Source organism: Pituophis catenifer, unplaced genomic scaffold (assembly GCF_029215685.1).
Source record: "Pituophis catenifer annectens isolate HBS135680 unplaced genomic scaffold, rPitCat1.0.hap2 SCAF_2, whole genome shotgun sequence".
NCBI lineage: Eukaryota > Metazoa > Chordata > Lepidosauria > Squamata > Colubridae > Pituophis > Pituophis catenifer.
The window spans coordinates 245,442,744-245,459,848 of record NW_027256882.1 but is presented as its reverse complement, the minus strand read 5'-3'; the positions used below and the strand labels follow the sequence as shown (position 1 = coordinate 245,459,848).

Below are 17,105 nucleotides of genomic sequence, written 5' to 3'. Positions count from 1 at the left end.
ATCCATTGCAACTTTCCAAAGAAGGGTAAATTTTCTCCCAAAACTTTCTCTTGTTCAATATTGAACAATTTTATGTTGGAATCTGGGTCTCCAGCCAATAGATTCTCTTAATCCCGTCTGGAGATTTTAGGGACATACTGCAGAGGAAAAAGTTGCATGAGGAACTGTCTCTGTAACACTGGATGGAGACTTTTTAAATAGTATTAATCAGGGGTGAAATCTAAAATTTTTCCCTACCGGTTCTGTGGGTGTGGCTTGGTGGGGGGGTGTCCTGTGACTGAGTGGGCATGGTCAACTTGATATCACTCACAGCCACACCCACTCAGTCACAAGACCCCTCCCATCAAGCCACTCCCACAGAACCCAGTAGGAAAACTTTTTAAATTTCTATTCTGCTGGCGTGTCCTTACCTTTCTCCCGCAGCTCCGCCCACCCACCCCATTCCCCGAAGTCAGGGAATGCACCATTCCCTGACTCCATCCTTGCCGCGGAGCCGCTGCCTGCTCGCCCTTCGCCACGCGGCTCCGCCCACCCACCCCATTCCCCGGAGTCGGGGAATACACCATTCCCCGACTCCTACTGCTCATCTTTCTCCTGCGGCTGGCTGTCAGGGAAGGCAAGCGGCCGAAAGTTACCAGAGTCGCTCACTCTCCTTCTTGAATGAGCCGCTCTGGTCCACACGCTGGCTACGCAAGCACACACCCAACCTACCACTGATGAATGAATTAAATAAACAGTGTGCGCTTGCGCAGCCGGCGCTTGGACCAGAGCGGCTCATTCAAGGAGAGTGAGCAACTCCGGTAACTTTCGGCTGCTTGCGTTCCCTGACAGCCAGCCACAGGAGAAAGGTGAGCAGTAGGATACACCGCGTGGTGAAGGGTGAGTAGGTAGCGGCTCCGCGGCAAGGCCAGAGTCGGGGAATGGTGCATTCCCTGACTCCGGAGAATGGGGTGGGTGGGTGGAGCCTCCAGCTGCCATTGCTACCGGTTCTCCGAACCACCGGCCATCATCGCTACCTACTCGCCCGAGCCGGTCCAAAACAGGAACATTTTACCCCTGGTATTAATGTAACTATACAACTTCGACATACATGACCTTATTGTATATTTTGTTATTTTGGAAAATTTCAATCTCATTTGCTTCTACTGCCTTTTGAATAAACTTTGTCTTAAGAATAGATCATTGGACTTTTTCTTTCAGACCCAGAAGCCTAGTTACCTGCATTTTTTCACCTTTTAAAGTTAATGAAAACAAATTCCTTAACCATTTGTTTGCATCAAAGCTTTCTTTTTTCCCCCAGCTTAACTACATCAATTATACTGTACTATATTTTTCTAAATTTCAGAATTAATGGAAAATACGATAATTTTGGCTAAAGTATCAAAGTAGCCTAAAGTTCACTTAAATAGGATTATAAAATTACATCTTACTGAAACTATTTAATTAAAATTGGAATTAGAGCAAGAATATCACCATCTTCCCTGAAATATTACATATGCGTTTATTCTTTAATAACTTTCCAAGGCAGTTTTTTACAATAATAAGTTTTTTTATATTAATGGAAGGCACTTCCACTTACAGGGATACTGCAATATTCATTAGGCTGAAGCTATAGTCCTCTGCTGCAGGACATGCCATAATAGAAGTTTTTCCAATGTTAACAAAAGCATTTTGCAACAGGGAGGAAATTACTGAATTTATAATATGGTTGAGAAACCCAGGCACTGTTGAACTACAGTGATCAATTGGGGGAAAGAGTGCTCATTGCTCGGGGGTGGGGGGGGTGTCTGTTAAATCACAAATTATTTCATTTGGGCAATTTAAGTTATTTGTATAACTACGTAATTATGCAAAACGTAGAAATTATGTCTCCTGGTGATTTTCATCATTTGAATAATAAAGATGTAAATTGATGCAAATTACATAATTTGTGCATGATTTGTTAGAGATATTGTAAATAGCAACAAAGATTATTTATATTAATCTCAATTTTACTGTTCATCTAGACTATTTTGGTCCATTATAGTTTGTTAAAAGGGGTTCTATTAAACTGAGCTTTCACTATATAACTATCCCTAATGGTGGGCATGTCAACTGTTTTTGCAACTCTACAATCTCTCCGATATTTAATTATTTGATTCAAGATACTATTTAGACTAATGAGAAAGATTTAATACTGGTTCAAGAGCTAGTGCAAATGGATGCAACTATGAACAAATTATAAACTAGAAACTAGGAGGGGAAAGATAACAATTTCGACAATGAAGACTTGGAATAATCCCTGAAAACTAAACATCCTAATTTAATTTTCTAAACTGCACAATTTCATACATTATTTACAATAAATTTCAGTATCAGGCTTCAATAGACAAATCTTAAGAATATAATCATCATCAGTCCAATTCATATTTTTTTTGCTTGAAGAATTAAAATATGTATTTAAAAAAAGAATCAGGAAGTAATCACCTAGACTCAGGATTATCTTCATTTACTTACAGTTATGAAACATGGAGATCATTTAAAATTGGCAAATAGATAAGTATTTTTATAAGTAAAATAGTAGTCTTGAGGTAGCATTACAAAACAAAGATGTTGAGCAGAAAAGGAAATTTTCTGTTATATGCTACAGGGCATGCTCACTTGAGACTTGAAGCCAATTAACATCTGAATCCACAGCTATTCCACAAAATGTTATAATCTGATTCATGCTGAAGAACAATCTATTCACAACATACAATGAGGACAGAACTGACCTAAAAAACCCTACTATCAAGCAAAGGTTCCTCACTCTGAACAAGTTGCTGAACAGCAGAAAACTTCAACCATGATGTCAGAATTGCTACTGTGTGATGTGTAGCATAAACTGAGCTACAGCTAGAGGTCACAAGACCATTTTTATGAATTGGTTTTTGCAAAATAACAACTTTTCCCCAGTTCTGTGATCTTTGTCCCATTTAGCAGTGTTTAAGAGTGTTCTCAAAATTATAAGCATGGCTTTTACCACATTACCAAAAAATAAACCTGATTCCTTCTTTCTAGCTATCTAATATAATCTATTTATGAAAGACTGAACAAAGTCTATTACAATTTCTCTGAAAAACAGTTTAAATCAACAGTAAATCAGGGATGGCAACATTTTGAGCATTTTTCTGCATAGGCACTACTTTTCCAGCAGTTTTACATGATTATTTTAAAAATATAGAAATAAGATATGGATCTAATAAGGCTGGACACATGGTACCTATGATATATTTATGTGTGAACAAATATCCAACTTCCTGTTCTACCTTTTAAAAAAAAAAAACTAGAATTTTGTCAGGCATGGAGTTCAAATAAACTGATTTATTGCTAAAATCTATGCACAGGAATCTTTTCAAGTAATGATCAATACCTTGCTAGAGTTAGATAAGAGCCAATTACACTCAAGGGGGGAGAGTTGGACTTAGTTCACTTGTGGCTACTTAACCATTCTAGCCTGATCCTCTCTTCACTCCGCCCCCAGGTTCTGCCATTCCTTCTCCTACATATTTGGCCAATAGCAAAACATAGCACATCTCATTTTCATTTCTAAGAATACCAAATATAGTTTCACTACACGTTCTTAGAAAAACAAATACTAAAGGGAGGCAATCATCTTTGGGGGGGGGTGAGGGTGGGAAGGAAATGTGCTCATCCATCTACAAAATGGTGATTTACAATGGAAGAAAAAAATCCAATACAACTAGCAGTAAGACCTCAAATTCCATTTTAGGAACATTAGGTTTCTTAACAAAATGTTTAAGATTTGGGAGGACATCTATAAATATAATACTCTTATCACCATAAGAGCTCAGCAATTGTTTCATACCAAAATTTAATGAACAGTTGGTTTTAAACAGATGCATATATGTTCAATTCTATGTGATTAAAAGCACACTGAAAGAAAATACCACTTACTTTAGGTCTGAAATTGGTGGTTGGTCCCACATATTCATGTTGGGCTTTTAAAGTTCCCCAGGGATGGTGTATTTTGAAGCATTCGTTGCAATAACTTGCACTACAATCCATGCAGCTCTTTGTGGATTCTTGTGCTGGAGGTTTACATAGATCACACATAATAGCTGTGGCTGCCCTCGCTGCCTGCCTGTACCGTTCTACAATAGTTTCCAAGGTGACATTTCGAAATAGGCCACTGATGCCACGTTCGCCAAGATCTACATCATGCCGGCATCCTGGGCAAGGGAAGGTAGTTGTCCTAGGAGTCAATGAATTGCGTTTCCAACCTGCATAGATGGTAGGATCTAATTACAATGCAATAAAACATGTTTTATCTTTTCAAGAGACGAAGAAATGCTAAAACACTGGATTGCATTTAAAAAAAAAATAATGTACATCATAGGCAGATACTAAATTAGTGCCACAGAGTACTATTATTAAACAACTTTTCAAGTTGTTATTAAACATCTCAAATGAACTATGTAATCTTAACAACATGGAAAATTACATTAAATGCTTTATAAATGGACAGTCCATGAGTAAAATGTTAGAATGAATACATACATATAGAATATAGTAACAACCATAATTGAAAATAGTATAATTTAAATGAGAAAGATTGTATAATTGGAAGGATTTGTTCAGATCCTTCCTTATCTGGAAACTCACAATAGCCTTTTGCAGTTTATGGTTTCCCAACCCAAGCTGTTGCAAATGTTTTTAATAAGGTATTTAACTGATCCCATTATTGTTGTGGAGCAGAAATAGGGAAAGAAAAAAATCAGCTTGTGAAGCAAAGGAATAATACTATACTTCATTCTCAAACTGCAAGCAATTACTAACTAGTCATTAAAAATGCCTCATGCAACCGAGTTTTTTCCCCATAAACATGCAAATATATGCATGTTTGCTCCAATATTAGTAACATTCTTTTGGAGCTACAAGATTAACAGCCCTTAAAATATAACTTATGAAATCCTATACAAATCCTAGACAAATTTCTATAGAAAGAAAAGCTGATTTTTCTCACCTTTGATGTCAAAAATAAAGTAAATCCCCCCTCTGAGTTTAAGTAAATCTAGACAACTTTCAAATATTACATATAGATAGTCTTTTTCAGATCCACTTTCCCAAAATATCTGTACTGTTTTGGAAAACTATAATGCAAAGGTAAAATAAATTATAGCTTCTTTTCACAAAAAGAAATTTTTGAATTTCTAAAATATATGGAGAAATGGTCATTCTTAATTACATTACAATGGCATTTATTAATTTCAATTAATAAATTAATTTACTAATTTCACATGATTATTTTAAAAAAATTGTTAGGACAGCAGGTTTAATCTAAAAAGGTCACACATGCTAATAGCATAATACACATGCATTTTTAAAATTAAAATACAGTATGCTCTAAAAAAAATTTAACTCACAACACAAACCACTACTGATATACTGAGAAATAAGTGCCATTGAGTTGATCGGAGTTATTTAAATTATTTAAATTTAAATAATTGATATAAGTCTTTAAAATGTAAACAGCAGGAGGATATACTCTATAGCATGCAACATGCAGTTAAGCAATGCTACAGAAGCAAACTTAGGCTGGCAAATTAAGCAGGGAAGTAATTTAAGGCATTATTATTCAATAATGAGATTAAACATATATGAAAAATAAAATGTAATTTTATGTATATGTAAAAATGTATAAATTAAAGTGTAGTGGTCAAGTATAGATAGTATGATTTGAAATGTTTAGATAGTAACATGCTTTTGAAATGCCCATAAGGGCCAATATTTTCACTGAAGCCAAAACATAAATGCTTAGAACTGTTTCAAGTTTAATTACAAATAAAAGTAACAATAATGAAAACATGTGATGTGATGATGATAATGATTGTTATAAAGATACTTAAGATGTTCTATCCCTTTTCATATTCTCTATATTTGCTGAAACTAAGGTAGTATATGGCATTTTACCCTTATTTGCACAGATATCACAGACTTCAGGCATTAGTAGTAGTAGTAGTAGCAAATCTTTATTTGTCTGGGCAAGATTTATTTACATTTGAATTTGTCTTTGTGTTTTCTATTATACTTTATATCCAGAGGATCAGAAAATTTCAGCTGGGCTGAACACAGTATGTCCCTTTCATATTCCAGTTAAGATACTGAGTTCAATTTTAAACTACTAAAGAACTTGGTACCTAGACTCTTAAGACATCTATGAATCTGCATTAAATTTAAGATTGTTCTAGATATCCTTCAATGAACATCATCTTTGCATAGCACCAGAAGTAGCTCAACATTTAAGAATACACATACTCTTATTTTTTCTTCTACCTATACAAATACAGAGCTGGCTAAGAAAATTTTCCAACTGCCTTTTTCTGCTTCTACATGATATTGCAAGACTATAATCTGTGGTTGCAAGGCAGAAAGTCCTTTTATCAATCACTGAATGTATGTAATAGAGCTTCTACTACTCAGGGAGAGATAAATTATTTTATTCAATATTCTAACGGATTCACAAATAATTCACAATACCACACAACAAAGTAGAAAAGGGATAATACCCCCTTAATTTATTGTAGAGTTCTGAATCAACAGTATCACCAGCATATCACATGAAAAATAAGAAGAATCAGTTCATAGGCTGTATTTAAAAAATACTCCGCAAAATTAAGTCAACTGGATTCATATTTTGACACTAACAATGCTCTTCCTATAGCAACAACGGCCTTCCTATCTTTTGAAATAATATTTTAAGATTATTAGAGAAAGACAAAGATTGAACTGGGAACTAAAATTGGAAACTAAATCACAGTTTGGGAATAAGAATTTTTGAACAGAGATTATTAGGTCTAATTAGAATAATAATATCTAAAATCTATTACCCTCACGCTGGAAATTTTTTTGGTTACAGTCATACTTTTTGGGAATTGAATTCTGCTAACAAAAATGAATTTTGAAAATGGGGCATAAGCTCATAATGTTTTTTCCAGAAAATAATGAAAATACAAACCTGATAGCAAAAATCAAGTGTATGGAATACAGCATTTACTCTTTTACCATTATTTTTTTCCTTTACAAGAGAATGTGATTAAAATTCCTTTACTAGTGAATTTTGCAATTGACATCTATACTTTTTCAACATTTATTTGTGTCAAAGGAGAACTCAGAATATAAAAATTAACAAAATTTTTCACTTAGGACATCTTGGTAGCATCAGAATCACTATACCAAAATTCAAAATATCATTTATTATGTCTAAAGTTAATGTTTAATGCATGTTTAAGTCATCTAATGAAGGTGCAATATTGCCCATTTGAATCCAGCGAGCTCTATATGAATTAGCAAAATGAAAGTAATTTTTGTTTGCAATATTGCCAACCGATAATTTTGGACTTGACCACTGATACTTAAAATAATTATACTAAACCTAATATAATAAGATCCATGTTCTAACAAATATTATCTACAGCCATATAAAAGGAAACATTTCTACCTCTCAACCCATGAGGCCTCCTCTGTGAGGCTGTAAACAGTGAACAGAGAAGCATTTTTAGAAGCTGAAAAGGAAGGATTCTTGTTTACAGTGGTTTATATACCACTGGTTTACAGTGGTATGCTAGAGATAACATAGCATTTCATAACAGCAACTTGGTTAAGTTTAAGCCATGCACATTTATTTGAAAGTTCCATTGAGGAATAATGGGATTAACATTTTGAATAAGCAAGTATCAGAGTTAAGAAGAAAATTTATATCAACATTTATATCTGAAAGATATAATTATTATTAGAACATACTTTATTGATGCTTCTAACTATAGAATTGCTAAGGTTTCAAACATTTTTCTTAAAATGTGATTTATTAATAAATCTAATCAAACATACATCAACTTAACCTGAAGAATCAAAATTCTTAACCTCACTTCTGTGCTTCTTTAACACCAATAATACAATCTCTCTAAACATTTAGACAAACAAAAATTACAGGTTAATTTGAAAACATTGGTTACAGCTAGTTCTTGACTGGCAGCCTCCCCATTATGTAAGTTATGATGATCATAAACCGGGTCACCACGTGACCAGACCTACTTTTATGACTTTTCTTAGGCAGCTGTTGAATGACTGTTGTGATCACTAAGTAACCACCATAGTAATTAAGCAATCACCGTGTTTGTTAATCCACTGTTTGCTATGGAACATTTTTGTTAAAAACCACAAGTAAATGCCAGCTTTCAGCAAAAATGTTAAAAATTGCAGACACATGACTGCGGGATACTGCAAATGGCCATAAATCATGGGCTCATTACCAAACATCAAAAATGTAATAATGTGAATGGAGGGAGAGCACAGCAATCATCAGAACTTCAGATTCAGGTCATAACTTTCCTTCAGGGGATCCAGCTAATTTCAAACAGTTGCTAAATGACCAGTTGTAAATCAGACTCTGTACTCAGTTAAGGCAATATGAACCTTACTGAATCTGTATTAACTAAATTTTCAATGTCTAAAACAATGAGGGAATCTGGTACTAGAGTTTATGAACTCTTGGTTGAAGGCAACCAGTTAATATCTGTATTTTACATGATTAGTAGGAGGCCATCCATGACTCATTAATTTTAATTTTCAATTCTAGTTACAATTGCTAAAACTATTGAGAATCAAAAAATGTTGATAATCTATTGAAAATGATTCAAAGATCCATTAGTTGATAACAATCTATCATCTTTGACAATACCAGAAAGACTGCAGTAACATGAAAATGACCATAACTCAATCACCAATGCATATGTTTTATATGCAGAAGATCATAGATTCATACTCTTGGTATCCACATTTAAAAGAAAAAGGAAATATGTGATACACATGACCTCTGCCCTAAGACTCTAGTCAGGAACTTCTAGCCAGAATTAACAGCTGTGAACTAGATAAATAGGTGGTCAAGTTGATGAAAACATTTCCCAATTTTGGCTATATTTGTGAAGAATTCCATTGCAAATGAAATCTAATACAGTAGAGAAAGAAGTGGAGAAACCAACACCATGATCTCAGCCACTCTTCCTGGGATTGCATTAATTTAGTAACTTTATGCAGAATACAAGCACCTGGAAGTTGAACCATTACAAAAATATGGCATATTCTTAGAAAAGTGAAGACACACATACTATGAAGAATCAAACATTGTATTCAAGTAAACAATTAAGCTTTGCTCTACTCTAAATGCTGGAGACCACTAATTTCATGATGCTACATGTATGTGCATAGATACATGAATGAAAAAGCTATAAAAGCTATTTATTGGAACATTAATACCCTAACTTCATCTTGACAACATAGCATGAAAGCATTTTACATTTTTTGGACTCATTGGTTATTTAATACACTGTGCAATTCAGATGATACTAATCAAGAGATATCATTTCTAATGTTAGATCCAAACTTATCCATTGCTCAAGCATTTTGACTGTTTGACCTAATTGGATGTAGATATCATGACTTATTTTTATTATTTATTTTGATGTGGTTTTATTAAGGTTATTGTTTTGTAAATTACCATGTAATTTAAGTAATTAAAGTAATTAAATTACTTTAAGAATAATTTTAAAAAACTTTTTTTTACATACCTGATCTATTAACCCTGTCAATTCTATCCAAGCTAGGGGAATTCATTCTACTGCGAGGGCTACTATGATTGGAAGTTTCTGAGGCAGCATCATTGAACGAATCTTCAAATGTTAAGTATAGGATTTCTTTTACACATTTGTGGCAGATACTATGTTGACAAGGGAGAATAAGTGGATGGGTAAATAACTCCTTGCATGCTGGGCAGATGAGTTCTCGTTCAATATTCTTAATGGTAACCTATAAACAAAAAGAAATGAGAAACTATAAGAAGTACCATGATGGCTACAGTCAGTTAAAAATAATAACATTATTTCAGTCAGGTAATTTTAAAGAAATTAAAATATAAATACTGTATGCTGTACGTAGCTATTTTGACATTCAGCAATCCAGATAATCTATAATTTCCACTATAAACAGTTGTTCATACAATAACTAAAGACAGCAAGAGTAATAACTAAAGATAACCATTTTGAGAGATTAAGAGCAGTCAAAAATGAAATACTAATTTAATACATTTTATAAGAGCAAGAACATAAAAATGAAATGGGAAAGAATTTATAAAATATGACCAAAGAAGGTAGATGTTAGGGCTCCAAACAATATGGAAGTTTATTAACTGCCTTGGAAGGAAGGCTGATTTCTTGAGTTTACAGATATTGTCGCAGGATATAAACTATTCCAAGTAAAGCCACCTCTTGCAATTGACTGATGGTGAATTTGTCAATGCTGATGGTTCAAATGGTGCTTCATTTTTGGGAGGATTACACCCAATAATTACTATTGGTATTACCTTTGCTTACTTTTCCCAGTCATTCTATTTCTATTTGCAGGTCTTTGTATTTTGTTATCTGCTCCATTTATTTCTCTTTATTCCGCTGACTCTAGATACTGCCATATCCACTATCCAGACTTTTTTGTCTTTCTTATTGACAACTGTTAAGGTCTGAGATGTTATGTGGTGATTGCTGTCTGCTTGAATTCTAAAGTCCCAGAGCAATTTAGCTTCTTCATTTTCTATGATTTTATTTTATTGTCCCACGAGTTCTTGCTTGCAGGAAAATATTTCCTGCAGATCTTCCACTGCATAATTGTTGCTACTTTGTCATTTGTGTTGATAGGAAGTGAGTGGTCCAATTCACAGCTTCTCCTTTGTAGCATGTTATACGGTTCAGTATTCTCTCCATTCCTTTTTAACATATAAATGAAGCCATTAGGTGATATCTATAACCATGGGATGAGGTGCCATCAGTACCCTGATGATAGTCAACTTTACATCTCCATCCTTGGTGATTCAAATGAAGCTATTGCTGCCCTCTCACAGTGCCTGGAGGCTGTGAGGATTTGGATGGGGGACAACAGACTTAGAATGAACCCTGGTAATACCAATTGGCTTTGGGTATGTGGAGCTTCAAGATCAAGGACTTTTAACATCTTTAGTTGTAGATGGGGATACAGTGCCTGAATGTGCAACTTGGGGATTCTCCTGGACTCGCAATTCCTGCTTAAAGAACCAGTGTCAGTCATGGCTAGAAGAGCCTTTGGACAGTTTCATGTTATGCATCATATATGCTCTTTCCTGAATCGGGAGCCCCTGCACTCAAGTCACTCAAGCCTTGCTCATCTCATGCTTGCACTACTGCAAACCACTCTATATGGGACTACCCTTGAGTATTCGGAACTCAAAATTCGAGCAAAATGCATTCATACCGACAATCTTTGGCGCCCCTAGGGTAGCCCATGTTATACCACTATGAACTGCATTGGTTGCCAGTTTGCTTCTGGATCTAATTCAAGGTGTTCTCATCCTTAAAATCCTTCATGGCATAGGTCCAGGTTATCTGAGGAACCATCTTACCCCAATGGGCTTGGTCTTCCCCACCTACACTGGCAGAAGGGGCATGAAGACCCTGTCGATCAAGCAATTCCAGTGGTGGGGTTCAGGAGAAAAGTCTTTTTGTGCTGTGACTCCTGTCTTCTGGAATATTGTGCTCCTCCCAACCTGCAAGGTGAGATTAAGACCCCATCTTCTTTCTATGTGATTTTGCTCCCTTCCTTGTCAATTTGAAATTGTCAATCTTTGTCAATTTGAATTTGATTTTAGTGTTGTATTTATTGTTCTAATGTTTAATCTTGTTGTATTTATTGATTGTAAGTCACCAAGAGCTGCCCCTAGGCAAGCTGGGCAGCATAAAAGTTTAATAAATAAATAAATAAAGGAGTTGAAAACAAACAAGGGATAAAGATAAAAATATGAATTATTTTTACTATATTACATGTTTTTTTTTACCTCTTGTAGAAAAAAAGCAAATAAATATAACACTATAGAGAAAACAAATGCCAAGAACAATATAACAATGTTTGATTCTGAGAGTTGCACTTTCACATTGATACCATGGTATGGCAGTAAAAACCTTAAGAGTTTATCAAACCACTTTAGACATGAGAATTAATGTCATTTGCTTAAAATCTATTTTAGCCTAAATATTTAACAAAAGGATGTAAATCCTATCCAATTTATTATTGTATTTTCTAGTTCTAAAAATAGTATTACATATATTGAAGTGCCTGTGCTTTAAATACACATTTAGTAAGCATATGGCGATTTTCTTTGCTTCCTTTCCAAAAGGATTCTGAAGAAGAAGAAAGTATATAGAGAGAAAAGATGCTTGTCCCAGTTACATGTAGTTCAGTCAGAATAAGTTATAAACTGGTTGAATAAATCAGGAGATGTATTCTGCAACATTCAGTACTTCACCTTTTGGGAATGCCAATTTGCAAACTCAGCAACCAAAGATTTCAAATAGTCATTATTCATTCTCCAGGAAAAAAAAATCACTCTCCACTTATCCAGAGAAAAAAGGGAAATGAGAGAAATAGTATTCCATGTTACTCTGTAATATGTTGATTAGGGAGACAGTTCTTTTTTGGTTAAAACTGAACATATGATAGAAAGATAGATGCATTTTTGTCACACTGTCATTTTCTCAAAGGAATTTTGAAGTATCACAATCTGCAATCTAATCTTTCAAAATATATTTGCTTTGACATAAGCAAAATATATAAACAAACCACAATCTCTTCTATTTACTCAAATTCACTCAATAAAAAATTGATAGTTATTTTCACTGTTTAAACATCATTTTCCACTGATAATTTAAACTGAAATGTCTTAAAGACCTATGGTACTGACTCTCCCTTTTACTTTCTATAACTTGACAATATTGTTTGCAAAAGTTGTTTGCAAATTAAGATTTAACACTTATATTCTAAATGATAAAAGCAAACAAAATGAGTTAAACGTTGGACTTTATAAAGTTTTCCTTGAACAATTAGTTATCTTTCACTATGGAAGATACAATAATCTGCCTTTTAAAAATCTACTTCTGAACATCTAACATTCAAGGTCAAATGTATGATTTTATGTAAAGACGGATGACCAAGTGGTGATCTTCCATCTTCAGTTTTAGATTTGAATATGAAGCTATTTCATCTTTCTTTCAACTGAATTTTTGAAATCATACCCCAGAGTGAGAAAGGATATTGCAGACTAACAGGGAGAATTTTTTTTTTTTTACCCTGAATCATTCTGAGTCCACTGGATGCAATATCCAATCTGGATCACTTCTCCAGAATGCTATTTGGAACATATAATATTACAGTGGAAAACTGTTCTTAGAAAAATTGTATTGGAATAAATTACACTGACTTTTGATATCTTTTGTTGTGGCCTTTACGGTGGTTCAAGACACTCTTATTTATGCTTTTCAAAATTTATAAAAACTTGCTCTGAGAAATTACTGGGAAGCTTGATCTAAGATACCATCAACAATCCAACCTCTTTTCCATCTATTAATCTCTGGAAAATTATTAGTTAGGGGTTTCAAGGAAGACCTACATAGGATGAAGGTAAACTAAATGAAGCATAATCATTACAGACTGAGAAACTATTGTACAGAATAGTGTTTATACAAAAGCAATTTTGGAACAAAGAGTCCTGAAGGAGGTTGCAGTGAACAATTAGGTATTATCTTTGGGTTCACTAATTCGGGTGACTGTTTTTTCTCAACTTCAGTTTACCACATCCTGGTTTCATGCAGATTAGAGTGCAGTCCAATATTCTGATTTGCATTCGTTATCTTTGTTTGAGAAAACTGGATACAGCTGCAGTAATGCAAATAAAATTTGAGTAACAATGTGGAACCTGGTCTTCTTTTGCCTCAATTTCCCTCTCATTTTCCCAAGCGCCTTTGCATACATTCATCTACTTGGCTGCATGTACGCTTTAGAAAGCAAGGCTGAAATCGTCTTGTTTGCTTGTGCAAAGCAATTCATGACCGAATGACTAACCCTCTCCAGTCAATACTTACACACAAGTGAAAAGCTGGAAAATGGACTGCACCTACCCAGCCTAGATCAAGAGAATATGAAGGATGGACATACTCACTTGATCTCTTACGCAAGCTCCAATAAAGTGTTCCTTACCACATCTGCAACAATGCAGACATTCCTGAAAGATCTGAAAGAAGTCACGGTCAAAGACTGAAATAGAAGGAAGCTCCTCCTTGGGATAGAGTCCATCAAACGCTCAATTACACACTATGAGTTTGCACAAAGCTTTGGTGAGAGAACACCGGGGGCTCCAAAGCCTGTGTCTTACTTAAAGCAAACAAGGGGGTGGGTGGGAGAAGAGTCAGCCTTCAAGCGAAGGACGGACGGGTGAGGCTATTTGGCAAGCCGGCTTCTGAAAAGGCAACCACAACCTCTTCGGAGAAGGGAGCGGAAAAGGCTGCCACGGAGTTCTGCTTTTGCAGCCGAGCCACGGGGAGAAACAGAAGGGAGGCAGCCTGCCGTGATCCGGCTCCCTTCCTCCCCACGGTCGGGAGGAAGAAACGGTCAAGCCCCACAGGTCGGGAGGGGGGACCTCAGATCCTCCCCCTTCCCTCCCATATGACGACCCCCCCCCGCCCCGTCAAAGCCCCTCCCGTCTCCTCAGCCTGCAATTTCCCTCTCAGGAACACTCACGACGGGTTCCAGCCGGTCCCCTTCCATCCTGGAATCGTCACTACCACTGACGCCGCCTTCGGTCCCGGACGGTTGAGCCGAAGGTGCCCGGGGGGCGCGTGTCTGGTTCTCTCGCCCTCTTCGCAGACTCTCGGAACCGGTCGAGTCCGCCCTTCCCCCTCCCGAGAGCGCGGCGCGAGGGAAGGGATCAAGAGAGCACGCGCGAAGCGGCTACGAGGCGCCCAGCAGCTGCCACTGCTGCCCTAGGAAACTCCGGCACCGGGCGGGTGGGCGGGCGGGGGGGGGGAAGGAGGTGGGGCAAAGGGAGAGGGGCGGGGCCTGCCTGGCAACAGCCTCCACGCCACAATGTGGGGGGCGGAGCGTCAGCGCCACCTGGCACCTTTGTTGAGCTGCCGCTAGGATGTTTTCTCCACCTTTCTTTCCAGGAAGGGAGCGGGGGAGGGAGGAACCTATAGAATGAGTTCCCTCCCTGACCCATCCCTGTGGGGGAACCACGAGGAGGAGGAGGAGGAGATTATAATAACTCCTCTCGAGAAGTTCTCAGTCGGGCTCGAACCAAAATCGCTGCCACCCGTTTCCAGCCTAAGGGAGTCTCCGAGGAAGACCGCAAGGGCAGTTGCAACCAGGGCTGCTGCACGTAACTGGATTTCTATCTCTACAGACAAAAGGACTAGAGAGAGGAAGAAAGGAGGAAAAGCGCGCAGTTTTTACATTGTGTTCAAGGCAAAGTTTTGGGAGTTTTATTCTAGAAACGACAATTGCAGAAAGAATTAACGCGGTTTACAATTTTCGGATAGAGAGCACCGGTTTAATTTTTCTTTGGGCAGAATCAGGAAAAGCACTAATCTTAATTCGCTGATGCTTTGACCCTTTTCTAAAGCAAATTATGAGAATTGGAGCAGATTACTTACCCTTTGCAGGCCTAGGGTTTCCGCAAGCCACTCTTTTCTTAGTCTTGGTTCCACTCCTTTATGAGGAATATCAAAACCATTTCCCTAGCCTAGCCTAGCCTAGCCTAATATAAGAATTTAAGAATTACACTAAAATGGGGAAATTAACTCGGAAAATGACTATGCCAAAGTAACCCAGTGGCTGAGGGTTTAGTAAATCATAAGCTATGATTTACAAAAACACTAAATCTAAGCCAAACTACATTATTGCTTGGTGCAAAGTAAAGAGCATTGAGAAAATATATTTCCCTACCGAAATATCATTTATTAGAGAGGTTTATTACAAAATGTTTAGGACTTCCCACACTTTAAGAGGGGTTTTAAGTTGAGGCAAAGACATCTTCACAGCCTGAAGGCAATGGTGCATACTGCATATACTGGTGTTTCTCAGCCTTGGCAACTTTAACAAGTGTGGACATCAATTCCCAGATTCCCCAGCCATTATGACTGACTGATGAATTTTGGGAGTTGGGAAATACTGGTATACACATTGGTTTGAGTTGCTAGGAACTGATATAGAGGGAAGTTGGAGGTAGACACCAGTTTCCATCTGACTAGATAAAACCCTTGGGAAAGTAAATATCTTCAGATTAATTCTCTTTATATCAAGTGTCTTTGATTCACTTTAAAAAAAAGTTTGATTAAAACAAAGAATCTGACCTAAAGCTTTGTTTAAAATCATTTTTCTTTTCCTGTATTCAACTTTCCCCCCCTCCCCCCAAATCTTAGGGCCATTCATTCATCACTATCAGGCTGATTTCCATCCCTGAGTCAGCAGAAACTATATCAATGTAAAAGATATCCTATCCATTGTTAATCCATACCTTGCTTCAAGTCATTGCAATCCTTACTTCCTTCCAAGATGGCAATACTTAAAATATTTTATATCTTTGAGATTGCCTTTCCACGCTTGTGACAAGAGGGAAAATATCCATCAAAGGAAAGCTATCTGACCTTGAACTAGAGACAGAATGAAGACAAATGATGTGTATAAACAAAAGCAAAAATCATGTTTGGCTACATTTATGCTGTAGTCAGATATCTTTAAGGGAAGACCTTTCATCACAAGCATAACCAAAAGTGATTCCACCATTGTTTAAATAAGAATAGTGAATTAAAAATAATTTAGCATCTAATAGGTGATAACATGTTTATTTTTATTAGAAGGCCAGAAATGCCACCTGGATAATTTTGGACCAGTAACACACTCTCAGCCCACAATGCCAGGCTCAGATGACAAGCCAGATGGTCAATTCCTCATACAACCAATGAAACAAAACTCAGTTGAGCAACAACAAAAAGCAGACTCCCATAGTTGCAGGGAAACACTAGGAAAATATATGGATCAACACTTAAATGCTGAGCACATTGTAAGCCGCCCTGAGTCTTCGGAGAAGGGCGGCATATAAATCAAATTAAAATATATATATATATAAAATAGGCTCATCTTAAGTCTATGGAGATTCTCAATCATCCAGATCATGGTTGTCCCAAAGGTGCTTTTCCCAAAGCCCAAATGGACTTTTT

The 17,105-nt window shown here is 36.5% G+C and overlaps 1 protein-coding gene across 2 annotated transcripts in view; it reads right to left on the bottom strand.

Annotated features, from left to right (window-relative positions):
- The window catches only part of TRIM36 (tripartite motif containing 36), a 41,864-nt gene that overhangs the window by 11,662 nt on the left and 13,097 nt on the right, over positions 1–17,105 (bottom strand). Inside the window, exons 1-3 of one of the 2 annotated variants that reach the window (XM_070935723.1) lie at positions 14,629–14,655; positions 9,606–9,843; positions 3,937–4,262 (exon numbers count right to left, since the gene is read on the bottom strand). In XM_070935723.1, the coding sequence (XP_070791824.1) occupies positions 3,937–4,262; positions 9,606–9,843; positions 14,629–14,655 (591 nt within the window). Of the gene's footprint in view, positions 1–3,936; positions 4,263–9,605; positions 9,844–14,628; positions 14,656–17,105 lie in introns of those variants that run through there. The other variant, XM_070935722.1, reaches the window with a different exon arrangement.